The 26,198-nt window shown below is 38.8% G+C and overlaps 1 protein-coding gene across 9 annotated transcripts in view; it reads left to right on the top strand.

The window, feature by feature from the left end:
• Positions 1-26,198, top strand: part of DIP2B (disco interacting protein 2 homolog B) — a 273,451-nt gene that overhangs the window by 166,723 nt on the left and 80,530 nt on the right. For 6 of the 9 annotated variants that reach the window (XR_003680362.2, XR_003680363.2, XM_055085636.1 and 3 more), the window contains exons 4-9: positions 4,415-4,540; positions 15,131-15,343; positions 18,064-18,219; positions 18,700-18,822; positions 22,441-22,638; positions 24,128-24,219. Coding sequence is in view for 7 of the 9 variants with exons in the window: in XM_055085636.1 (XP_054941611.1) it covers positions 4,415-4,540; positions 15,131-15,343; positions 18,064-18,219; positions 18,700-18,822; positions 22,441-22,638; positions 24,128-24,219 (908 nt within the window). In the remaining 2 variants the exon portion in view is untranslated. The remainder of the gene's footprint in view (positions 1-4,414; positions 4,541-15,130; positions 15,344-18,063; positions 18,220-18,699; positions 18,823-22,440; positions 22,639-24,127; positions 24,220-26,198) is intronic. The other 3 variants (XM_024122868.3, XM_028491348.2, XM_028491350.2) reach the window with 2 other exon arrangements.

The following is a 26,198-nucleotide window of genomic DNA, read 5'->3' as shown; positions in this document are numbered from 1 at the left end:
ACACTATTCCTGACATCTAGTGTGTGGGTTTTCCACACTGAGCAATTCTCTAGTTCTCTGCAGACACCAACTAAGTATCCTACAATTTAATTCAATTTTGACATTAGCTACCTGATATTAGTGCAGACCCCTCAGGCTCATTCCCACAAGACTCTCCCCACCTTTAGACGCCAATCACAAGTACAGATTTTCCTCAACTTACAATGGGGTTACATCCCAATAAACCTATCGTAAGTTGAAAATACTGTAAGTTGAAATGCATTTAATACATCTAACCTACCAAACGTTATAGCTTAGCCTGATCTGCCTTAAACGTGCTCAGAGCACTTACGTTAGCCTACAGTTGGGCAAATGGAATGGCTGTATGGTTACAGAATCGTTGTAAGTGTATCAGTTGTTTACCTTTGTGATCTTATAACTTGCTGCCACTGCCTAGCATCACGAGAGAAAATCATACCCAGGAAAAGATAATTCAGAATTCGAAGAATGGTTTCTATTGAATGCATATTGCTTTTATACCTTTGTAAAGTAAAAAAATCATAAGTTGAATTATCATAAGTTGGGGACTGTTTGTAGTGGGTGCCCACATTACCCATACTTCTGTCCATCTTGGCTACATATGAAGATTCCCACAACCCCCTCCTCAGGTTTGATTATTTGTTATAACGGCTCACTGAACCTAGGGAAATACTTTACTTAATGTTACCAGTTTATTATAAAGGATAAAATGATCAGCCAGATAAAGAGGTACATAGGGCAAGGTCCAGAAGGGTCCCAAACCCAAGAGCTTCCATCCCTGTGGAGTTTAGGGTACACCACCCTGCTGGCACGAGGATGTGTTCAACAACCGAGAAGGTCTCCAAACACCTTACTTCAGGGTTTTTTATGAAGGCTCCATTACCTAGGCATGCTTGACTAAATAATTGGCCATTGGTGATTAGCTCAATCCCAAGTCCCTTTCCTCTCCCCAGAGGGTGGAGCGTGGGGCTGAAAGTTCTAAGCTTCTAATAATGACGTAGTCTGTCTGGTGACCAGCCCCCACCCTGAAGCGATCCAGGAGCCCACCAAGAGTTGCCTCATTAGAACAAAAGACATTCCTGTCACTCGGGAAATTACAGAGTTTTAGGAGCTCAGTGTCAGGAACCCAGGCAGAGACCAAATGTATATTTCTTATCGTGTCACATTAATGTTTAATCCACACTTTGGAAAGGACCTGTGGAATACAAAGAAAAACAAATGAACCTAACAGTATTACTCAACAGAAAAATATAACCACCAAAGGGGGGAGGGGTGAGAACTAACCCAAATAGCTTTTTTTTTTTAAAAATATTTATTTATCTTTGGCTGCATTGGGTCTTCGTTGCTGCGCGTGGGCTTTCTCTAGTTGCGGCGAGCGGGAGCTACTCTTCTTTGCGGTGTGCGGGCTTCTCATTGAGGTGGCTTCTCTTGTTGCGGAGCACGGGCTCTAAGCGCGCAGGCTTCAGAAGTTGTGGCTTGCGGGCTCTAGAGCGCAGGCTCAGTAGTTGTGGTGCATGGGCTTAGTTGCTCTGCAGCATGTGGGATCTTCCCAGACCAGGGCTCGAACCTGTGTTCCCTGCATTGGCAGGTGGATTCTTAACTACTGCACCACCAGGGAAGCCCCCCAAATAGCTTTTTGAACACAGTACTTTAATTTAGTCTAAAGACAGAAAGAACTCAAACAGATATTGAACTCTATTTAGATTTATCTTTCATAGGAATTTTGAAACTACTTTCTGTGTATTGTGGCATTGAATGAATGAGTAAAATATATTGATTATGGTGTGAACCAGGTGTTTTACTGTTAGAGAAGGGAGTTTACAAATGGAAGGGGGAAGATTCGAATGAATTCTGTGGTGTTGAATTGGAATTGTAGGTATTAATATGAGCTCATGGTTTTTAATATAGATGAAAATAGATATAGATACATATGTGTGTATATTGGTTTATGTTTATATTCCTTTATCCACTGAAAGGGCTTAGAAGAAAGACCCCAATAGCAGTGAGCACTCCTAGTTCTAGGATCTTGGTTTCTAAATAACCATTCTTCACTAAGAGGAGCCAGAGCTCCTTGGAGAAATGTGTAATTCCAGTGCTGGAGCAGGGAACATACCAGATGAGCATGGATCATCTTGTACCACGAAACAAAGAACATTCAAAGTGACCAGAATACATCAAAAGGACATAAGAAGTGGTTTGAAGGGGCTTCTGTTGGCCAAAGCTGGGATATATGAGCATCAAAATAAGTAACGATAGTAACAGACTAGTCATGGAATAAAATGAGAATTGATAGGTCCAAATATAAATAAATGGTGATATAAATAAATAAATAGTGGAGAAAGGAAAGCTTTTTCTTATAAGAGAATACCAACTAATAAATACAGAAGGAATGATGGAGTTATGAAACCACCATTTTGTAACCATTATAATAATTGATTCAGGCAAGAATTATCAATGGATGTTAAAACTAGTGGGTGACAGTTTAAGGAAGTATGTAACATTTACATAGTCTCAAAAGTATTCACCCATAAATTATTTATTAATTACACAAAGGAAAGAATAGTAATTTACAGTAGATTAACTTAGCAGACACCATCTTAACTAAGTAAAGTCATTATTACCAGTAACAGGGCAGATGCATCTTGATATCTTGTTTCAGGAAGATACATTACTTCTGTGGTATTCCTGCCAAAATGCATAACCTGAATCTAATTATGAGGAAATATCAGCAAACCAAAATTAAGGGATATTCTACAGTGTAACTAGTCTGTACAAAAATGTCAAGGTAATACAAGACAAAAGTTGGGAAGCTGTTACAGATTATAGGATGGTAAAGAGACATGACAACTAAATGTAATGTGTGATTCTGTATAGTGTCCCGGATCAGGAAAAAAGGGGGAAAATTGTAGATGACATTATTGGGACAGTTGACTAAGTTGGAATATGGTTTGTGGGTTAGATAATAGTTTGTATCAGTTTTGAATTTCTGGATTTTGATAAATGCACTGTGGCTGTATAAGAAAAAAATCCTTCTTCTTAGGAAATACGTCTCAGCAGTTGTTGGAATTAATCCTAAAGAAATAGGCTTAGACATATGTGCTAAAATGAAAATACTGAATTATTCTTGTGGATAGTTGTATGAGTAGTAGCAAAAATTTGGAAACACAGTTATTTAAATAAATCATGGCACATTTATACAGTGAAATATTACACAGCCCTTTAAAATTATATTTTAGATCTGCATTTACATAGAAGTTTCTAGTTATATTAGTGAAGGTTTTTGGGTTGCATGAAATAGGATAACTCAGTCTAGCTTAAATGGCTGGGGTAGTTTATAGAAGCAAAGGAACAGCTGAGAAATCCCTAGGAAAGGAGAGACAGCTCTGGGGATCTCAACCTTGAAGTTCAAGAACTTTCCTTCTTTCTAGGGCACTGCCATTCAAGTGACTCCACTCTAGGAGCTGTGGTTTCTTGATTCAGAGTTTCAACTCCCCCCTCTCCCAAAAACGATCCGATTGGTCCAGCTCTTACAAGGGACAGGCCTTTAAAGGTCATTTGCTTATGTAGATTGGGCCCATTCCTTGAGAATAGGAAATCATTGTGATCCAGGAAGCCACCTCAGATGTTATCTACCTCAGTAGGATTTTATAAGAGTTAAAAAATCAAAGCACAGTACAAAATACTGTGTATAGTATGATCCTATTTTGTACAAGTGTAGATTGAGTTTTGGGATGGGAGTGGAGAATCAGAGGAGTTCTGCCTGGATATGCTATTTTGCGATTCCTATTAGACATTCAAGTGGAGAGCCGAATTCTTTTTTGGCCAGAGTGGCAAACAAGTACCCTCAGCCCTTATATTTTCTAGATCAAAATCAGCCCTCTTTTCCTGTGGTATAGAACTAAGGAGTCTCAACCCCTTTCAGACAGCTAAGCAAATCCTAAGCTTGAAGAAAAGAGAGTGTCCTGTAGGAACCTGCACAGCACGCATTCCGTTCAGAGGTCGGGTCCCCACCTGGCCCAGATCCGTGTTAGACTTTTCCTCTCTCTCCACCCCCACCCCCATCTCCATCACCTCCTTCTCTGCTGTGTTAAGCAGTCTCATTATCATTCTCGGCTTCATTTTCCTCCCCTGTAAATTATCCTTGACTACTTCTTTTGTCTCTTTTTCATATTCATTTTTTTAACATTTTTATTGGAGTATAACTGTTTTACAATGGTGTGTTAGTTTCTGCTTTACAACAAAGTGAATCATCGTATTCATTTTTGTTATAACGCAAATGATAAATAAAAGTCACCTAAACATCCCTTTTTAACGATTGAGGCAGTGATAGTTCAGCTCACAGAAGTAAACACTTTGAGAACCAGGACCTAATAAATGCAAATGTTTAATCTTTCAGATATCCACACAGAAGCAGTTCAGGCTGCACTGGCAAAGCATAAAGAACAGAAAATGGCTTTGCCCATGCCAACCAAAAGGCGGTCCACATTTGTCCAGTCTCCTGCGGATGCCTGCACACCTCCCGGTAGGTTTTTCAGAAGCTTTCTGTCTGACAGTTACTACTTTGATGTTTCTCAAATGACTTCTGCTTTTTCTTTTCTGAGGTAGGAGCCAGAACTCTTCTCCTGTCATCAGAGGTGTATGAGAGTACACACTGAAAGTGACAGGTTTTGATTGTTGCATCATAAACCACACACAAAAGAGAGGCCTCAAGAGTAAAGCTGTTTTTTAAAAAAATTTCCTTCTCAGTTTTCAGCATTTCCTTGCTGTAATCTCCAAACGGATGTAGTCATAAATAAATAAAGCCAAAGCTTAGGGTCTAAAAAATATCCTTCTGTGGTTAAATACAATAGTTATTCTCATTGACATCCAAAATATGACCCAGAGTCATATACGTCTTTAACAAATTTATACTCCTTAATCAGATGCTTTGTCTCTGCAACAATCACAGGAATATGTGGTCTTGGGACAAAATTTTTTTGTGTCATGAGAGAGAAAAGTCATGCAAAGTTATAATAAATCTGGAAGATGTATGTAAGTGTGTTTATATGTGTTAATATATTTTGTATATGTTTATACGTTTTTAAGAATCCACTTTCTATAATAGGATCAGGAGATCAGCGGGAATTAAGAGGCCCATCCCCATCCTCTAGGCTGGAAACCTTACCCCCCACCCCCATAAATTCATATTTGAGGAGCAACTGGAGCAACTTCAAGTTGTCTTTTCTATTCAGAATCTTTCCCAAAGCTTTAAAAAAAATTTTAGATGAAATCACAGACAGAATCTCGATGTAGGCCTCTGAGACTAAACATAGTAAATCTATTTCACAGCCTCAGTATAGTGTCTGTCTCGCTACCGTCATGTTACTGGTAATGAAATCTTTGGCGAAAAATGCTTCCTGTATTGTTTTGGTCTCAGCGACTTACCCTGTCTTTTGGGGGAGATTCCCAGGAAGGTTACATTTGTTGTGGTTGACTTTGATTCACAGCTGTCAAGTTGAGCTGTTCACGCTGATCCTATTCCCTGGCCTGGGTTTATATTAATAGTCTTCTCCTAGGTTTTGGCTAACTTCTCAGAGCATTTGGGTGTGCTGTGGGCTCATTAACTGTGTGTGCTTTTTTTTCTTTACATCTGTGGTGTCAATATGTTCAAAAGAGAAATAGCTCTGTGGCTTCAAGTGTTTCTCAAAACGTAACACAGGATACCTCTTGCAGACCATCACAATGAGACATTTTGTGTCTATAGTAGTGCATACTTCCAGCCCACTCATTCAGAATCTTGGATGGCTTCCCTTCCGCATTAGTACAGCACCAGTTGGGTCCTCGTGGACAAAGAGAGCTCTCAGTTTCGTAGCTATTCCTTCCTGGCAGATTCTGCTGCAGCGCGGCTGAGGGTTCAGTTGTAGTAAATGGCAAAGGGTAGGGAGCAATGTGACTGGGAGTTCTTAGAAACAGTCCTCTCCAGAACTGTACTAAAGAAATGCAGTTTCACAGTAAATAGTCTGCTCCCATGGCCTCGGGTGAAATGTGAGAGTGCAGCAAAGGATCTTAAGAATGCTAGGAAGGAATGGAAACCTTTTCTATCCCCTTACAAAAGTCATTGCCTGAGGGGAATTTACCAACTCTAAATCACGGCTATTCATTGCTGAATGAGACTATAGTCCTTTGGAATTCACCACAGGCCTCTGTATTTCTAAACAGTAATGTTCTCCTCTGTCTGCAGCCTTAAAGATGAGGCATCATTTTCTTGATCACCTTGTGGTTTTAATAATTTCATGATTGTAAAGATTCAGTCCTCTCTCCTAAGACCTTTATTCAGCAGAGCAGAGAAATATAAAGGTTTCCTATCCATTTATGTCCTCTTCCGGGAGCTCTGAATAGTACATGAGAGATGTTAAAATGCTCTTAGAGACATCAGTGTTGTCAAATAGAAGAGGAATTCTCTCCCAGCATGAGCATTGAGAGTACCCCACATAGCGGTTTGTAACATGGCCCCCACATAGAGCTGGATCTTGATGCTCTTGTTCAACAATTATGCACGTGTCTGGGACAAATCCTGTGCTCCAGTGTGAGGGAATGTGTGGGAAGGACTGTATCATAAGGCTTCCGTTAGCACCTTTCATGTGGGGGGATAGAATTTGCTCTTTGTAGGTTAGGATTTGGATTCCATTCTCTCCAAGCATCTGAGAACCACCGGTTAGAGACTTGGCTGTTGCCCTTTAACCCTTTATCGCTATCTCCCAGAACCTGTTACAGCCTAACCCAGGGATGGCAGGTAGGTTTCATCTTGCATATTTACTCTGATAGCCCCCCAAACCCTGAAGTTTAGAGGAAACGCTGAAGCTGTGCTCAAGGGGTGGGGACAAAGAGGAGAATTGACATTAATTATTGCTGGTTATAGACTGATTTTTTAAAAAACCGATTCTAGGCAGCTATAAAAGTGACCTTGCTGTGATTTTCTTTCTAGAAAAGTTGTGCCAGTCTTGCAGAGCAAAATTAACCTCAAATTTCACAGTATTTTAGTTGTGTTGTCCTTTGCGCACTGAGAAGCCACACCATACACACATCACAAAACATGTTTCCAGTCAGAGCCCTTACTCTGCACGTGCTGTGCCAGGTGAACCTAGTTTCTGGGATACCTGCTAGAGCACGCTGGCCAGTCGGCTTCTTTGGGAGGCACCCAACACATAACTATCGGAATTACTGAATTGATGAAAATTTAGATCTGTTTTTGGAGAGATATAACAAAAAGGATTTAAGGAGTAAACTATGTCATAAGTCTTGGCTTTATTCATAGTATCATATAGTCAGGAAAATATGGTAAACAGCATGAGAAATCATTTGTCTTTTGTTCATAAATCCTTCTCAAATAATAAAATGTTAATCAGCCTAAAATTTGTTTATTGATATGTACACTGCTTTCTGTCTGTGGATTGGAAAATTTAAATTCTCCAAGTTGGTAGCAATCTATGGTTCTTTTAGTGCCTGTGGCCTTTTACATAGTCTTTTAGACTGCTTGAATTACTGCCATCCAGCTCCCTTTATGTGCTGAAACCATTTACTAATGTCATGAGGCAATTACCTCAGCTTTTTCTGTGTAGGGGTTCTTTGTGTAACCCTATTACTCATTCATACAGATAAACACAATGCAGAAACTACAGCATATATTTTTTCTCCTCTAAGCTTTTTCTGCACCCGTGTGGACTTACCCTACACTGCGTTCTGAGGGTACACAGATGAACAAATAGACCACATAATGACCCCAAAGTACAGTAAGGTATTTTGACTGACTTGCATAGAATGAAGCTTAAAATTTAGAGGTCTGTGTCCACAGGTCTCTGCTTGAAAGCGCCTATAGTAGTAATTCATAGGGCCGGACAAAAGAGAAATTTCCCTCCCTGCATTTCTATATATGAAAATGATGCCCATGAACAGACTGGGATATTGTTATACTTTTCTTTTTTTGTGTGGTACGCGGGCCTCCCAACTGCTGTGGCCTCTCCTGTTGCGGAGCACAGGCTCCGGACACGCAAGCTCAGCGGCCATGGCCCACGGGCCCAGCTGCTCCGCGGCATGTGAGATCCTCCCGGACCGGGGCACGAACCCGCGTCCCCTGCATCAGCAGGCGGACTCTCAACCGCTGCGCCACCGGGGAAGCCCAATATTGTTATACTTTTAACACACTTTAATAATGCTTTATAGAATTATACTATGTAAAGGACTTTCATATACCAGTGGCTGCGCTGCTTCATTTGTTCCTCATAACCAACTACTCTGAGAATTGCGAAGTCCAGATTTCTTTAGAGATGAGGAAACAAACAACCTTATAGTCACTAAGTGATTTGCCCCAGGTCATTCAGCAGTTATGTGTCAGACTCGTTTCTTGATTTTCTTTTTTCTCTACTAAAGTGTCAGGTTTGGGAAGTCCTTTTTTACTTAATAGATACTCCTGTATGCGTGGTCCTGGAATGGGTATTATTCCAAACAAATTGAATAGCTATTGCCTTCTGAGAGCTTATAGTCCAAAACACGTAATAGATAGTTACCAACTTGGAGAGTTTCCCCGAAATATTCTAATTTTATTCAAAAGCCACAAAGTAAACAGAGATGGCAAATCAGACTTCTATAAACGTGGTCTAATTAATAGGTTTGGATCTTTTAATAACATACTTTCATTATTGGTATGGGTTATGAGCAAAGCTCCGTAATTACTTGGATGATTAGTATTCAATATTCTTTAATCCAAAGCACAATAAAAACCCACTCTATCAGATTGAATTTGTTTATTTCAATAGGTTATTGTAAAATTTAAGGTTTTCCAATAAAAGTAACTTCATAGTTATCATTTCTTGAGTACCTCTGTGTACTGGTCAAAGGGCTGAGTGCTTAACATATATATTTTTTATCATTTGTTCTCTCAACAATTCTCTGTACCATTTTACAGATGAGAAAACAGATTTAAAGAGATTCAATAACTTGCTCAGACATATCTGTTTCTAGCTCTGTAGTCAGTTAGATAACCTGAAATTTCTCTCCTAGAAAGAGAGGAAAGAAAATTTCTCTTTCGAAATGCTAGATAGTATATAACCAGCTTCCTTTTAAATACACACAGGAGCAAGAGGAAGAGGATGATCACTGAAAATCAGTGTGATGAGATGGAGCTGACTTTGGCTGCCCGGGAGAGGGGAGACAGTAAACAAGGGGCCTAAATTTTAATTACTATAAGTGTAGAAAAGATAAAACCTTGGACCTGTGTAAGGTTGGAAGCTGGAATTGAGACCCCAGGAGGGACTCACATCTTTAGCAGAAGGGGGAAGTAGGAAAAATTAACCTGCCAGCAAAAGAAGACCTTGTCGAGAAAGCTTGCCTGTTGCCTGGCCTTAGAATGATGGGGTCAGGGACCTTCCCTAACAATTTGTGGTCAGTAGGTACAAGAATTGAATTGCAGTGTCCTGCCTGGTAAGAACTAACATTAGAAAGTGGTCCTAGGCTGATGATAACCTGGGGCACAAATGATTTCTGGAAGGATGCAGCATCAATCCAGGGATTTACAATCCCCACAGATGAAGACCCACTGAATTTTTTTTTCTTTTTCTTTTTTTTTTCTTTCTTTAAGATCCACCATGAAAGAGAATCAATAGAAAAAGAACAACAACAGCAAACAGTAGAATTAAGACCCATAAGAATTGATTTGCCCAGCAGCTATCAGTGGGGCAGAGCTAGGATTGGAATTCAAAGCAGTCTGATTTTAAAAGCCTATTCTCCCACTTGGCATATTGCCTCGCATTCTGCCATACTGTCAAGTAAATGTTTTCTGGTAATTTTGGAGCTCTAACAATTGCTGCATGTTTGGTCTAACTTTTCAAGTAGGCAGTAAGTTTAAAAAACTCTCTTCTCACCCCAATATTAATTGTAGTATAGTTCATTTTGTGAGATGTTCTTTCATAGACCTGGGACAATACCTAGAGAAACAGTGGAGATCTCTTATAGGTAGAGTGACCCCGGAGTAATTATTACTAGTGAGTGCCCCTCTCTCGTAAGTATCCCCGTTTGGATGTTAATGGTCGGGCAATGCATGGGCCTCTGCTGATTAGGCTCTACATAGTGATTTTCAGCCCCAGCCAGCTCTCTGTCCACACAGGTTACTGTGGGATGCTGGAAAATCTCTTGAGTAGCTCTGAACATCTCCCTAAGCCTTGTCTGGTGAATCAGTACTCACCCTTGTTGAGTTTAGTGCTAGATTAATCTGTTCAGAATTTGTAGCCCAACGTAAATTCAGAATTCAGAATTCCCGAACTAACCTTTTAATCTTCTCTTCCATATATGCTTTTACTCCCAGACTGCCCTTTCTTGGGTCTCTAAAGCTTTTCCCTCCTAAGCTTCAAACTCTATCTTTGCCTACATGGAAACTTCCTTTGCATCTCTTGAAGGTTCTGGAAGTCCTTAATTCCCCTGACCCACCAATGCAAGAGAGCATGACACTTGCCTGCCTGATACCACCCCTTCCCACCTGCCAACCCCAAACACACAAAAAAATTTCTTTTCATGGGCTCCAGAGTATTGTACACTAACTGTACAAGGGTTAATGGTTAATGGTTGTTTCCTTTATTTGTTCTTTGAAGCTCCCATTTTCTGGCCCAGTTTATGTGGCATATTTTGGAATAGTTGTTAGGATGAGGTCTTTCTTTCAGTGAATCTTGACTTACCTGCTGTTCTAAGCTGGTATCTGGGCCTAATTTGAGTATCAGCTGTCAGAACCCAGTGGCAAGTGCTGTCTTTCCAGGAAATTTTGCAGCTTGCACCATACCCTCAGGTTGTATAGACTAACCTTCAGATGTTACCACCCTCTCACCAAGGCATCTTTTTCACCCCTACAAAGCTTTTAAAATCAGATTTGTTGACGTATAATCGACATACAGTAAGTTGCACATATTTAAAACATATGCTTTGCTATGTTTGACATAGCAAAACTGTGAAACCATCACCACAATTAAGATAATGAACATATCTATCACCCCCCAAAAGTTTCCTCATAATTCCCTTGTAATCTCAACTCTCCCCATTCTCATGAGGTAACCACTGATCTGTTTTTTCTGTCACTATACGTTAGTTTGCATTTTCTAGAATTTCATGTTTTTGTATAAATAGAATCACACAGTTGTTCTTCTTTTCGGTAGGTGGAAGTTCTGACTTCTTTAACTCAGCATAATTATATTGAGATTCATCCATGTTGTTGTCTGTATCAGTAGTTCATTCCTTTTTATTGCTGAGTAGTATTCCATCATAAAGATATGCCACAATTTGTTTATCCTTTCAGTTGTTGATGGACATTTGAGTTGTTTCCCATTTTTAGCTATTACAAATAAAGCACCTATGAACATTCATGTACAAGTCCTTGTACAGATAGATGTATACTTTCATTTCTCTTGGGTAGATACCCAGGAGTGGGATGGAAAGATAATATGGTAGGTATTTAAAATTTTAAGATAAACATTTTTAGATATAATAGATATATTTTCTACCAAGAATAAGGGAGTCATTTCCACAAATGGCTAAAGAGTGCTACAGCAGTTAAGAACAGTTAGTAAATTCAGGACTTTTCTTCCCTTAAAGTCCACAAACTGTTTTTATGTTTCCTAATTGGTTATAAATGGATTTTAGGCTTCTGGTGATCCGTATGAAATGATACTGTGTTAAAATCACATCAGTTATAACCTGAAGGTCAAACTGTGTTTCCAAAATAGTTTTCTGTTGTGTAGACCTATTATATTCATAATATACAAGAAGTTAGGCAAGGACTTTAGTTATGATGGATAAGAGTTGTGAGTTCCTGTTCAACCAGAGCAGAATCAGTGGGAAAATGATAGCTTTATTTCTATTAATATTAGTTTAATCTTGCCCAATTTTCTACTAATCCATAACAATTTCGTGGGTGACATTTACTTTAAAAAAAAGGTACCAAATAAATGTATGAATATTTAAGGGAGCTTGTTTTTATCTTTAAAAAGACATAGTCCTAGAGCAGTGCTTACGTTTTATGTGATCTTAACATGTGATCAGTTGTAAGCTTTTCACAGCCACAGTTTTGTGTCTGTGAGGTAACATACGGTGGGTTTTTCAGGGCAGAAGGGGACTTGATGTTTATTGGCCACCTGCTATATGCTGGCACTGCTGGTGCTTTCTGTAGCTTGTTTCATTTCGTGGTCTCACACGGCAGTTAGCACAGAGGCGAGTTTCCTCAGCTGACTTATGTGGCCCTTAGCAACCCAGTGCTGTCTTCCCGTCCAGCCTCATCTCTCGTCAGTACCAGCTTTGCATCCTGTGCTTCAGCTGGTCTCATTTCTTCCAGATCTACAAATGTGCTTTGTTTCCTGTCCCCTCCCAGGTTTCTCACATGCTGTTCCCTCTACCTGACTCTCCTCTCTCCTCTCATAAGTAATTCCTGCTTACCGTTCCCACCCTGGTTGAGGTCTCACTTCCTTGGGTGCCTGCCTCAAACTCCTTTAAGACTCTAAGTCCTGTTAGAGTAGGGACTGTGTCTTCTTGTTTACCATTTTATTCCTACCAACTAGTGTAGTACTTAGAGTATTTGTTGAATGGACAAACAAGCAAACAACCTTCTCAGACGGGTAATTTTGTCCCCAAGTCACATAGCTAGTAAGTGGTGGACCCCAGAGTTCAAATGGAAGGAGGACACCAAAGTCATGTTGTTTCCACTACACTAAGCCTCCCCGCAGTTGTCACTAAACACTCTGAGGAGGACTGGCAGGCAAATGAGGTAATTGAATTGAAACAATATACCTAATTACATGTTGATCCAATATAGGAACATAATGAAGCCAATTTTCCATAAACCTAATCATGAAAATGCTGGTTTTACTATCTTTGAGTAAAATTGAGTTATTCAGATTTTAGACTTAACACAGATTACAATAATTGATTCAGTAAAGACAGCCTGCAAATACAGTGGACTTTGTGGGATCCTGAGATGTATCACCCCGAAAATACTTTATTCTTAGGGTCAGATTCACCTGTCCCATTCTTCCCACATGTACTTTTTTTTTTTTTTTTAAGCATATTTGCAAAGACTGAAATCTCTGCCTCCCAAGGTACAGATGAAATGTTAGAATATTTTCTTGGAGATTATGCAAAAATGTTTTCCTTAAGTAAAAGGTTACAGATTCTGTTACTTTTCTTTCTCTGTATTTTCCTTTAATCACCCTCTGTTTAATTACAAATCTCTTTTCCTTTTTTTTTTTTTTTTTTTTTTTGGTTTTTTTGTTTGTTTGTTTTTTTTTTTCTTTGCGGTATGTAGGCCTCTCACTGTTGTGGCCTCTCCCGCTGCGGAGCACAGGCTCCGGACGCGCAGGCCCAGCGGCCATGGGTCACGGGCCCAGCCGCTCTGCGGCACGCGGGATCCTCCCAGACCGGGGCACGAACCCGTGTCCCCTGCATCGGCAGGCGGGCCCTCAACCACTGCGCCACCAGGGAAGCCCTCTTCCTTTTAAAGAACCTCATCGCTTTATCCCTTTGGAGTCTGGTCACTGTTTACCTCTCCAGCCTCATCTTTTGCCCTTCCTTACCTCCTCAAAGTGTGCTCCATTTACATAGAAGTACTTCAGATCCCTGACTGAGATTGGTGCCCCTCCTGTGAAACCCTTTGCTCACCTCATTTCCTAGCATCTGTTATATTCGTATGAAATAGTCTGAGGAGTTGTGTATCTCCTGTATTAGATGGTAAGCCTTCTTAGGGCATTTACTGTCTCAGAAGAATTCATACATCTCAGAATCCCTAGAACCTGACTGTTCCCAGCACATATTACATAGCTAAGTAGTACATTGTAATAAATAAATAAGTAAGTAAGTAAGTAAGTCTTGGGCCTCAGATCTCCGTCAGTATGAGAGAATGAGTCAGAAGTAGTTCAGAGCAGGAAGCAAGGATGTAGTCATTATTCTAACTTTCTTACTCCGGATCTGCACAATTTGACTTCTAGATTAAATGGTCTTTTGTTGTTCGAATTTCCATTGTCAGGTTTTAGCAGTGTTCTAGCCCTGTTAGTTATCTGTTTGGCTTTCTGAACCAAAGTAATAGAACATGGACCCACAGGTTCACCTGAGTTAGAGGAAAGAGCTCAGCAGGACTAACCACAAAATATTTAATTTTTAAAAAATTGAATGAAATTCAATCCACAGGCCATAAATTATAACCCTCAAAATCATTTAGAAGGGTTTATCTGACATCAGACTAAATGCCACTCTAACTTGTGTGACTCTTAATCTCAGAGCCCTGGAATAGATTCCTGACTTCTGCTTCTCTTGGCTATCCTATATTTGGTTGAATTTTTCTTTTTTTTTTTCTTTTTTTCAACATGCTTTTCTAATTTAGACCTTATTTTCCTGAAGTCAGAGCCAGTCTAAATACAGACATCAGTGAATTTCTCACAGTTCTCTGACTGGGAATCAAGGAGAGAAATACAGATCTGTGACCTCTCCAGTCACGTTTGGAGAGCTCACCTGTGCCCTGTGACCAGCTAGCTTTTCCACTAAAACCATGAAGGCCTCCAGGCTGAGCACTGTTTCTTATTCCAAATAAGAATAAGTCAGTTCCTCAACACCTAGTTCACTATTTGGCACTTTAGTTGTTGTTACCAAAAATAAGTGTTTATATTTCCCATCAAGATCATTTTCTTTTAAGTAGACGCTAATTAGTAAGTACTTACGAAAATCAGTATAGCAGCCTATCACAAGGTTCTCCAATAAAGAGACTGAGGAAGATACAGAAGCACTTCAGCATTATTTGAACATAAGGAGATAAGCCAGAAGAATTCAGATACTGATTAAGCTCAAAAGAGAAAAACAGTGAAGTTTAAATGTTCTAAAATGGGTTTTTTAAAAGAGCTTAAAATTACCTCTAGATTTTGGCTGCTTTATTTTTGCAGACTTTGGTTCATAAACCTTTCCTTGAGATTCTCAAGAAACTTTACATATTAATCTACCTTAAGAATATGAATGTTTTTTGCTGCTGTCAAAATTGAATGTGTGATCGATGAGAAAGATCTGAAAGCCCTCTGTTCTAGGCAGGATCGAGAACTTCTTTTTTTCTAATTCCACACAGACACGTCTTCGGCCTCTGAGGATGAGGGCTCTCTGAGACGCCAAGCTGCGCTCTCTGCTGCCTTGCAACAGAGCTTACAGAACGCTGAGTCCTGGATCAACCGTTCAATTCAGGGATCGTCCACTTCTTCATCCGCATCTTCTACGCTGTCCCATGGAGAGGTCAAAGGAACCAGTGGGTCTCTAGCTGATGTATTTGCCAATACTCGAATAGGTAGGAGCTGGATCTACCCGAGAAGCCCAAATTATGTTCCATTTGGCTCCCAGTATCCAGGAAATAGGTTATGATTTGTATTAGGTTTTTCAGGGTGGCCTAAAAAAAATAGAATCAGAAAGAACATGACAGTTAATGAGGCAAAGAAGGAAACACGAGCATTACACTTGGAATGATAGAGAGCGTCTGCATTATTGGTACATAGTATTGCCCACCTGAAGCCATAGCTATTTCTATAAGCAATACTCACGCTGCAAGATATAACACCAGTCTTAGTGTGGTTTATCCCTATTGGAGAATATTCCATCAAGTAAAAGGTGTTAAAAGATGTAACGTATTAGATTTTCCCAGGATTGTTGTCTACATTCTCTCAAACAAAAAAAATTAAACCTGAGCAAATTCTGAACTAAGACAATATCAATAAGACCCTTTTGTCTTTAGCATAAAGACTGGATTTATTGTCCTTGCTGCTGTGCTATTGCTACAGTGGAGTGTGCGGGCTGAGAATGTTGGTACTCTGTGAGCTGCTACCTGCTGCCAGTGCTCCTCTATGGAGTATAGCTTTCGCTTGGCTCTGCTTTGTGTGTGGGGTGTGTGTGTGTGTGTGTGTGTGTGTGTGTGTGTGTTCTAAGAGTCTGTGACATCTGCAGATAAAGATACAGTTCAGATCTCTGCTTTTGCTTAATTAGTTGGTACACATGGCACTAAGTGATGTATATGAACATCATGTGTCTGTGATACTTTTCCTTGTTTTTTAACAATCCACTTGCATTTTGGTGTCTTAATTTTTATATCAGTGACCTTCCTGTTTCATCTTATATATATCTTTATTCTATTAATTGATTTCTGAAAAGAAGAACTTGGAAACCTTTCAATTTAAGCCTATAATTTTTAAAGAAAATAGCTGCCTTGAGGGTATGCTTGCCTACATTAAAAGGTCAAGTGCCAACAACTGATGGCTTGTCCTGCACTCTTAGCTGTGCCCTTAATTGACTGAACCTCCCGAAGCAGCTACGGATGAGCATGCTCACCACCTCTTCTATTGGGAGGGTAAGCAACAGAGCCATGGTGGGGTCAGGTTTTATTCCCACATTGTCTAAAAGACAGCAGTTTCACTTGTTAAAAATATTTTCCTGATACCCAGTTAGCTTTACCTGAATTTTTGTTAACAAGATGATTTCATCTGACTTCATATCTCATATTGCTTCCACTCTGTGAAAAGTTATTGGTTCAGGTACTCACAGGAACCATTTTATCCAACATTATTGCCTTTTGGATATCTGCTCTAACAGAAGTAATTCATGTTTCTAAAAGAAAAATTTGAAAGTACAGATAAAAGGAAAAATAATCTACAAACCCACTTCGTATGCATAACACTTCAGTGTTATCACTTTCATGTATATCCTTCTAGACCTTATTTGCATATAAATATGTAAGGTTTTGGTTTTGTTTTTACAGAAGTGAAATTGTACTAAATATAATGTTCATAACCTGCTTTTATTAGGAGTGTATCACAGACATCTTTTATATCATTAATACAGAATTATACTGGTTTTTTTATGGTTTCAAAATATGCAACTGTATGACTATGCCCTAGCTTATTTTAGCCGTTTCCCTCGTTTGGACATTTAAGTAGTGTCCAGTTTTTTGCTATTATGAAACTGGAATGAACATCCTCGAACACACAACTTTGTGCATTTGTTTGATTATTTCCTCTTAGGATGTATTCCTATAAGTGGAATTGCTGGGTCAAATAAAAATGTCTATTTTTAAAGCTTTGTTATCACATTATCCTACAGAAAGAATATACTGCAATATACTTGTGCAGAGTATTTAAAGCTTTAAAAAATATTAAACTAGTAATTATAGACTTTTGGGGCATGGAAAGCTCACTCCCAAATTGATTTTAGAAATTGTTTATATTATGCTTTTTCCCTTTTTCATAGTTATGAGTGGCCTTTCATTATTCTTGCGAATTGTGTATTTTGCTTCCTCTAATTTTCGTTTTCTTCTTCTAAGTTTTTTGTAACACATCCCTGTTGAATGGCTCTCTTCCAACTATATCATTATTTCTTTATAGTAAGAATCCCTACATGAAGCAGAATATAACAACACTGTTTAATCATGCTTAGAGCAAGGGAAGAACCTTTTCTGTCAAGTAGATCCAAGTAACCTATTGGTTATTTTATAAAAATTAAAAGTGGATTTTATCTGGTTTTCTTCATTTGGGAACTTGAGCGATCTGACTCGCAAGACACAATTTCTGTCTTCAGTGAAAGAAGAAACATAGATAAACCAACGTAAACATGAAGAAATGCTCAGAAGACTAGACTGTTAGTAGCCATAATGATGATACTTTGATTTCATTTTGAAGTCACTTGCAATTTTTATTTTATTATGGTTATTTTTATAACATTGGATTTCTGTGTAGAAAACAGCGTTTTTGAGAAATATTTGATATGCGATTTGATCTTACTAAGGCTGCTCAAGTTCTCAAGAGTAATAATTTTAGAAAGCTGATATGCCCTGGCTTAACCTCTTCTTCTCTCATTATATCTTGCTAGTAAAATGTGATTTTAAAGGTGGTTTTATTGGAGCTAGTGTCCCATTTATGTAGTTTTCTTTCTTCTTAAAAAACAAACCAAAAAAAAAAGATTTAAAGATTCTTATTTTTACTGCTAACGTAATATAATTCTAAATTTTGGTTTCTTCCCTCTTAGAGAATTTCTCTGCTCCCCCTGACGTCACTACAACTACCTCTTCTTCATCATCATCTTCCTCAATACGCCCAGCAAATATTGATCTACCCCCATCGGGGATAGTTAAAGGCATGCACAAAGGATCTAACAGGTCCAGCCTTATGGATACAGCTGATGGTAGGCATCTCTGTTTGATAGCTAAATAGGGCATATTAGTTAAACAGAAAAAATTCAAATTATAAACAGCAGTGCCTGATGTCCAGCAGTGGCAGAACTATACTGCGATTGACCTACTCACACAAATCATCTTGAGCTCCCTCTTTTCAACGTCTGCACTGTAGCAGCACTGACACTTGTTCGCACTTAGTCTATACTTTCAAAAAGATACTCTGAACAAAAAGTATGGAAAAAGAAAAGAATGCTATGAGAGAAAAGGGATGTTAGATGAAATATTTAAACATTATTAACAATAGCATATTTTTTCTCTGTTGTCATAAAAATGATAATGTACATATTTGTACCTATTTGGCCCAGTTGAAATAGAATGAGACTGTGGACAAAGGCCAAACATCATTAGAAATAAAAGCTCCTAAGAGAATTGAGGAACTGAAATATCCCTAAAATCAATTAATCTTAACACCATTTTTTCCCTTATAGGTGTTCCTGTCAGTAGCAGAGTATCCACAAAAATCCAGCAGCTTCTCAACACTCTGAAACGACCCAAAAGGCCTCCCTTAAAAGAATTTTTTGTGGATGACTCTGAAGAAATTGTGGAAGGTAGTGGTAACATTAACAGACACGTATATTCCTTAGAAATTTCGTAAGCAGTTACTACATGTTAGGTATTATAGGATTTAAGGATGAACAAGGCATCGTTTTTGGTTGAAAGAGTTCATAGCTTTCTGCTCTTTATATTTTAAATCTCAGATGAAAAGTAAAGAGAGGGAGGGGAGAGAAAAACAAAGAGATAACTATGGAACACAGAAATATGCTCTTTGAAATTAGGAACAAACACATAATTTTTAAAATTGTTTATATTTGGCATTATCCTAGGACAGGAGTGTCAAATTCGATCTCAAAACTTTGCCCATTCTTTTTTTTTTTTTTTTTGGCTGTGTTGGGTCTTGGTTGCTGCACGCGGGCTTTCTCTAGCTGTGGCGAGCGGGGACTACTCTTCATTGCAGTGCACAGGCTTCTCATTGTGGTGGCATCTCTGTTGTGGAGTGCGGGCTCTAGGCGCACAGGCTTCAGTAGTTGCAGCATGCGGGCTCAGTAGTTGTGGCTCACGGGCTCTAGAGCACAGGCTCAGTAGTTGTGGCGCACGGGCTTAGTTGCTCCAAGGCATGTGGGATCTTCCCGGACCAGGGATTGAACCCGTGTCCCCTTCATTGGCAAGCGGATTCTTAACTACTGCACCACCAGGGGAGTCCTGCCCATTCTTTTCTGATATAACCCAGTCGTTTTGTTAGATCATCCAATCAACACATATATGTATCTGCTTTAACATGGTAGATGGTGAAATAGGTTCACGAAAATACAGTCACTTCCTTCTTCCTTCATGTTGTTGTTTACAATTTAGACAAAACATATACTGTAGGTGAAAGCTGAGTTTAGTCAATATGTATGTATCAACTGGTACAGGCAGTTTGGAGAAGGGAAGAATTCCGTTTCATCTGTGTGGTTAGGGAAGGCTCCCTAGAGGAAGTGATAAGAGTGATTTATTCATTCAATAATTTAAAAAATATTTAGGGATAAAATAATACGATGTCTAGAATTTAATAGAAGGATTGGGAGGGGACTATATGGAGGCATAGATGGAATGAGGGTGGCCATTTGATAGTCTATCTAACAAAAGCTTTCGTCCAAAGAACTAAGCCTTGGTGGCTTTGCAGTCCATTTTTATGTCCTGAGGCTAAGAGTAGGCTTTGAGCACATCAGACCTTAATGGAACTAGGCATGTTGGTAGACCAGATCCAGTCTTGGCCCACTTTGTACATCGGGAAGCAACAAGCAACCTGACGTATGAGGTTAAGATGAATTTCTGTTTCTTTAGAAGTCACTAAACTCATTGAACTATGGTCATCTTTCTTCTTGGACTGATATTTTCAAGGTGTCTGTGCCAGTAATATCCTCTTCAGTCATTTTAGTACTGTGTATTGACGAGGCAAGTGAAGGTCAAGGTTTAATAGAGTCATACTTGAGCAATATTCATACTTGAGCTCAATTAGAATAGAGCTAACAACTTTCCACAAATTTTAAATAGGCAACATTTTTTTATTTGAATGACAATTACCTTTGGAAAAGAAAAATACCTATATGTCTTTGGAAGTCTGGAAGAGTGTGCCCCAGGGTCTGCATTGAGGCCTAATGGATGGCAATAATGTACAGACTTTTTTGACCAGAACTATGCCTACCGTATATACAGTCTGTCCATAAAAAGAAAACTATTTATTTAGAATCACCCATGTTTATTTTTATACTTAATCTGGTGGTTTAGGGTCTGAGAATATGCAAATGTTATTTACCTAGGACAGTGAGTTGGGAAGTAAAACTGTTAGTTTTGTATCAGTAGAAAAATGAATGACATTTTAAGTAAGTTTCCCCAACCTGTCATTAAATTGAGCTGTAAAATAAAATTTATTTCATATTTCATTTGCCCTTCTAATACTTGCTGCTCGTTCCATCTGTTCTCTCTTCTATAATGCTTCTCTCATCTCCTACTCACCTGACTAATCCCTACCCTTCCGCTCCCTTTAAGACTCAGCTCAGGCATTACCTCCTCCAGGTGGGAGACCCCATCCCCTAAGCTGGGTGGCATGGCCCTCTTCTGCCCTCTCTGTACCTGTCTCTGTCATGCACTGGTCATGTTTACTTAGCTCTGTGTATGAGTGTGTCCCCACTGTACTCTGGATACTCCTAGAGGGCATGGACCCTGTATTCCTTGTACCCGGCATTATTAGAAGCAATAAATGTTTGTTCAAAGAATGATATGTGCAGCATTTATCTTCTCAATGTTTATCACATCTTGTGCACATAATTGGCACTCAGTGAATACTTGGCCTTTTGTTCCATATGTAAATTATCTTTCCTGCTATGAAAATACAGGATTTTTTTTTTTTGCTTTTTAATGTTTGAATAATACTTGTTTATTGTAGAAAAATTAAGAGGACTTAAGTTTTGTCTATATGAAAGAATATGAAATATTAGTCACCTCCAGTTTCTGGAATTGCCCATGTTAATTATCCTAGTGCTTTTCTTGTTTGTCCCCCAAGTTCAGTTCAATTTAATTAACATTGATTGAGCAACCATTATGTATTAGGCACTATAGGCAATAAGAGGAATATGAACCATGTCTTCTCTCAAAAAGCTCTCAGTCAAGGGACTTCCCTGGTGGTCCAGTGGTTAAGACTCCACACTTCCAATGCAGGGGGCCTGGGTTCGATCCCTGGTTAGGGAACTAGATCCCACATGTCGCAACTAAGGGTTCGCACACCGCACCTAAAGATCCCACGTGCCACAACGAAGATCCTGTGTGCCGCAACTAAGACCCAGAGCAGCCAAATAAATAAATAAATATTTTTTTTAAAAAAGAGCTCTCAGTCAAAGGGGGAGAAAAAATTACAGAGTAATAGAAGCTCTTGAGCATCCTCAATGCTTTAATAAGGGTGCACTAGCACACAGTGTGGAAGCACTAAGGAAAGAATGGCCCCAAGCGGCTTCCCAGGGAAGGTACCATTAGAGCTGCATCCTGAGAAGGATGAGTGCAAGTTCACCAGGAGGCAAAGGGATTGGCCATATGAGATGTGCACAGAGGTATAGAGACATGGAAGGAACATTGTCATTCATGCCCATTGTCTGACTGAGTCCAATATGACCCTGTTTTATCCCCGTTTTATAGATGAGGAAAATTGAGGCTGGGGTAACTCATTTTGTCTCAGGTCACACTAGTAAAAAGTGAATGTAAGCTTGGGTTTTCTGATTCATAGTTCAATGCTTTATCATTAAACATAACCTGGTGAGGTGGAACCTGGCTTTCTAACATTGGACACAAACTAAAGGTCTAAAAACAAGCTTACTAAAAATTGTAAAATTGCTAAACAGAAATGTATGCTTTGTGTTTTTTTGAACGTTCAGGGATTTGCTTTGTCAGGGTCAGGATTTGTTGCATAAAATATATTAAATATGATTTTACGATTATGTGGGAAAATGAATTAAGGCCCAGTTTGTGGATTACTATTTCTAACGATGTCCTTTATTTTCTCAGAGTGAGTTTAAGCCAGATAAAGATAAAGGGAAAGGGGAAATATATTTGAGATTAGAGACCTAAGTTGTGTTAGTTGGTATTTGTACTTACTTCAGATCTTATTTTCATAACCTGTTGGGGTTGTTTTGGTACAGTACCTCAGCCAGACCCCAACCAACCCAAGCCTGAGGGACGGCAGATGACCCCTGTGAAGGGAGAGCCATTAGGAGTCATCTGTAACTGGCCTCCTGCTCTTGAGTCTGCCCTGCAGCGCTGGGGCACAACTCAGGCAAAATGCCCCTGTCTGACTGCACTGGACGTAACAGGGAAACCAATTTACACTCTTACTTATGGTGAGTTTCAGGGGTCCAGTTCCTTCCTTTTCTCCTAATAGTTCTTCAGATTATCATGGGTAATGTTTTTATCTTGCTATTTAGCAGTTACTGGTCATTGTGTTTCAATAGATCTTTTAAATTATTTTAATAGGATCCTAAGTTCTAAGTACAGCTGTTGCCAAATATTTTCTTTTGCTAAAGGGATATCAGCTGGGTGCAAGCCAGCTGATATTTAAAAGAAGAAAGAGACTTTTTAGATCCACTGATGTTTAAACATTGGGAGAGGATTTTAGGAAGACATTTGGGCAGGATTAATGGCGTATGGTAAAAATCAGGTGGTTTTATCTAAAAATTGAAATTGGTTACTTTTTAGATCTTTGTCATTTACTTCATCCTGCCTCTTGCGTGTAGTAGGCACAAAATTCTATAATGAACAAAGAGTCAGTACTTTTCCATTTAGTTTTGTTTTATAAATTTTAAAAATAACTTTATTTTTATTATTTCTTTTTTTAAATAACAAGAAGAATGGATTCAGCTTGGGCTGTGAGATTTTGTACTAGTTTATTCAGACAGATTCCTTTTTCCCTTCACAAGTGGTATACATTGTCCATAGATCTCCATATAGAATATTTTAGAGAAATAGTTTTTCTTTAAAGAATTGTACAGATTGACATGAGTTTCCATCTTCAGTGCCCCTCTGAATGAGTTGTGTGTAAAACTAACATATCTTTACAAATAAAATGATTTCACTTTCTTCATAATCTAAAATAAGAGTTTCTAAGGGTGGTTGGGGAAAGGAGCAGGAAGAGGGGAACAATAGGCTTTTCCCCCTAAAATTGTTTTCAGCATTCATTTCAGAAGCTGTACATTAATCTCATCCATGTACCCTTTTAAGAAAGCAGTCAGCTAGCCAAATCTTTACATGTTTATTTAACATCTTTGACTATATCCACGTTTCACATAGTTAATTTCCATTTTATTGTCTGTTTTCACTGAAATACAGTGGTATGGAATGCTCAATCATTTGAGGCATACTTTTGCTTTGCACTTACTTCAGGTATCCAGTATCATATGTGTAAGTGTTTCTTCAGAAAAAGCTTAGAAAGAGGCTGTCTTCTGATTTTCAGTCCTGTGATAAAAATTTGTTTCCTTCCCTTTAAATCTGATCAGCTCACATCAAATTATTTCTAAAGATATTCAGATTACTAAAGAGAAGAATTTGAAATATTACCTAAATCAGAGTGAGCTTTCGGTGATGTTTCATTTTTGCTTGAAGTCAGCACTGGCTTTCGTAAACTAGAGTGACTGTAAAGCAGTTTTTGTGGTGGAGGCCCTCTCTGTGTGTTGAGGGTGATGCTTGTCTAATGTATCTCTGTGTGTTGAGGGTGATGCTTGTCTAATGTATCATTTGCTAGTGGCCGTTATCTCATTTGGTGTGCTGATGAACTGAATGCCGTCTTGCTGAAGTAGGCCTGTGTTTTTCTATATGACTGTTTTCTTTTTCCAGGAAAGTTGTGGAGCAGAAGTTTAAAGTTGGCCTACACACTGCTTAATAAACTGGGGACCAAAAATGAACCTGTGTTAAAACCTGGAGACAGGGTAATTGTTTTTTTTGTTTGGTTGGTTGGTTTTTTGGGGATTGTTTGTTTGTTTGTTTTAGGGAGGTGATGTTTATTGTTTTCTAGCATGCACATTCTGGATTTTTAATGTACAACAGCACAATTTATATAACTCTTACTCTTAGAAAATGAAAATGATTTGGTTCCAACCCAGCTTATAATTCTTGCATTTATAGTTTGAAGGATATTCACATGTCTCTTTACTAATGAAAATGAAGAGAAACCTAAGTCTTTCTGTAAATAAATATTTCAATATTTAGACAACAAAAATAGCAATCAAGTTTACTCTGATTTTTTTCTTTGAAAAATGCCCCATAAAACTTTCAAAACAATATTCTGGGGTTTTGTGTGGACAAGGGAGGGGACTTATGTTACTTCTAAGAAGAAACAAATTGACATCATTAATTTCTTTTTAAATTAGAGGTGACATTAAATTCTTTTTAAATATTTAAAGGTTTTATTCACTTTCTAAATAAAATTACATCTAATCATCAAACATTACTTTTCATTTGGACTTGCAGAATGAAACACCAGCTACATACACAACAGAATTCATTTTAGTAGGCTCATGATTACAAAATTTCCTAAACTAGCCTTTTAAAGATATTAATACTTCTTTATTTTGGCAAAGGGCACCTAAAGTATGGCTTTTACTTTTAAGTATGACTTGTGAGTGTATCATAATCTTCACTGAACCCTAAGAAGGTAATTTTGTGTCTTCCTAACAACATGGACACTTGTGTGCAGAAAGGAAATGGGTTGTTAAATGTCTTCTGAATTTAGTATTTTTTTTAGAACTCTAGAAGGTTCAGAACTGACCTTATCTTGGGAGTGAGTTAAGAGAATTTGTAAGTGAGTGAAGGAAAGGGAAAAACAAAAGTCCAATGACATAATTAAGTTTCAGATGTTAATCTGTGAATATCCAAGCCAAGTAACAAACTCCACAACAATCGTGACTTCTGTGTTTTTGCATTCCTTGAGGAAATTAGGAAGGGTCAGTTATCTCTGATGCATTATAGGTGAGATCACAGGTTAGAACATATTATGGATGTTTCACTGTTTATCTTTTGTAAATGAATTAACTTTATATTCATAATGGTTTCTGCCAGTATTGCTTACACGTATTACCAGATGCCTTCTTGCTAGTATACTTGCATTGTTGGTTAAGTGAGTAAGGATTAATGCAATGAATTTGTTAAAAAGTAAGAAACGTGAGAGGAGCTACTGGAGAATGATTGTCACTGTACTGGATGGACTGCTGAGCTATCAAATTACTTGTGTCTTTTGACCACACTAGGAAATTTTCTATGGAGTTGAGATATTTACTGCAGTAATTTCTGGCCTTACAAACTTAGCCGTCTGGATTAAAGGCTCTTGGTGCTCCAGCCAGGCATCAGGGCTGTACCTCTGAGGTGAGAGAACCAACTTCAGGACACTGGTCCACAAGAGACCTCCCAGCTCCACGTAATATCAAATGGCGAAAATCTCCCAGAGATCTCCATCTCAACACCAAGACCCAGCAAGCTACAGTGCTGGACACCCTATGCCAAACAACTAGCAAGACAGGAACACAGCCCCATCCATTAACAGAGAGGCTGCCTAAAATCATAGTAAGGCTACAGACACCCCAAAACACACCACCAGACGTGGACCTGCCCACCAGAAAGACAAGATCCAGCCTCATACACCAGAACATAGGCACTAGTCCCCTCAACCAGGAAACCTACTCAACCCACTGAACCAACCTTAGCCACTGGGGACAGACACCATAAACAACGGGAACTACGAACCTGCAGCCTGCGAAAAGGAGACCCCAAACACAGTAAGGTAAGCAAAATGAAAAGACAGAAAAACACATAGCAGATGAAGGAGCAAGGTAAAAACCCACCAGACCTAACAAATAAAGAGGAAATAGGCAGTCTACCTGAAAAAGAATTCAGAATAATGACAGTAAAGATG

Source organism: Physeter macrocephalus, chromosome 6, assembly GCF_002837175.3.
Source record: "Physeter macrocephalus isolate SW-GA chromosome 6, ASM283717v5, whole genome shotgun sequence".
Classification (NCBI taxonomy): Eukaryota; Metazoa; Chordata; class Mammalia; order Artiodactyla; family Physeteridae; genus Physeter; species Physeter macrocephalus.
The sequence above is the reverse complement of the archived record's forward strand: the minus strand, read 5'-3'. Positions and strand labels throughout refer to the sequence as shown.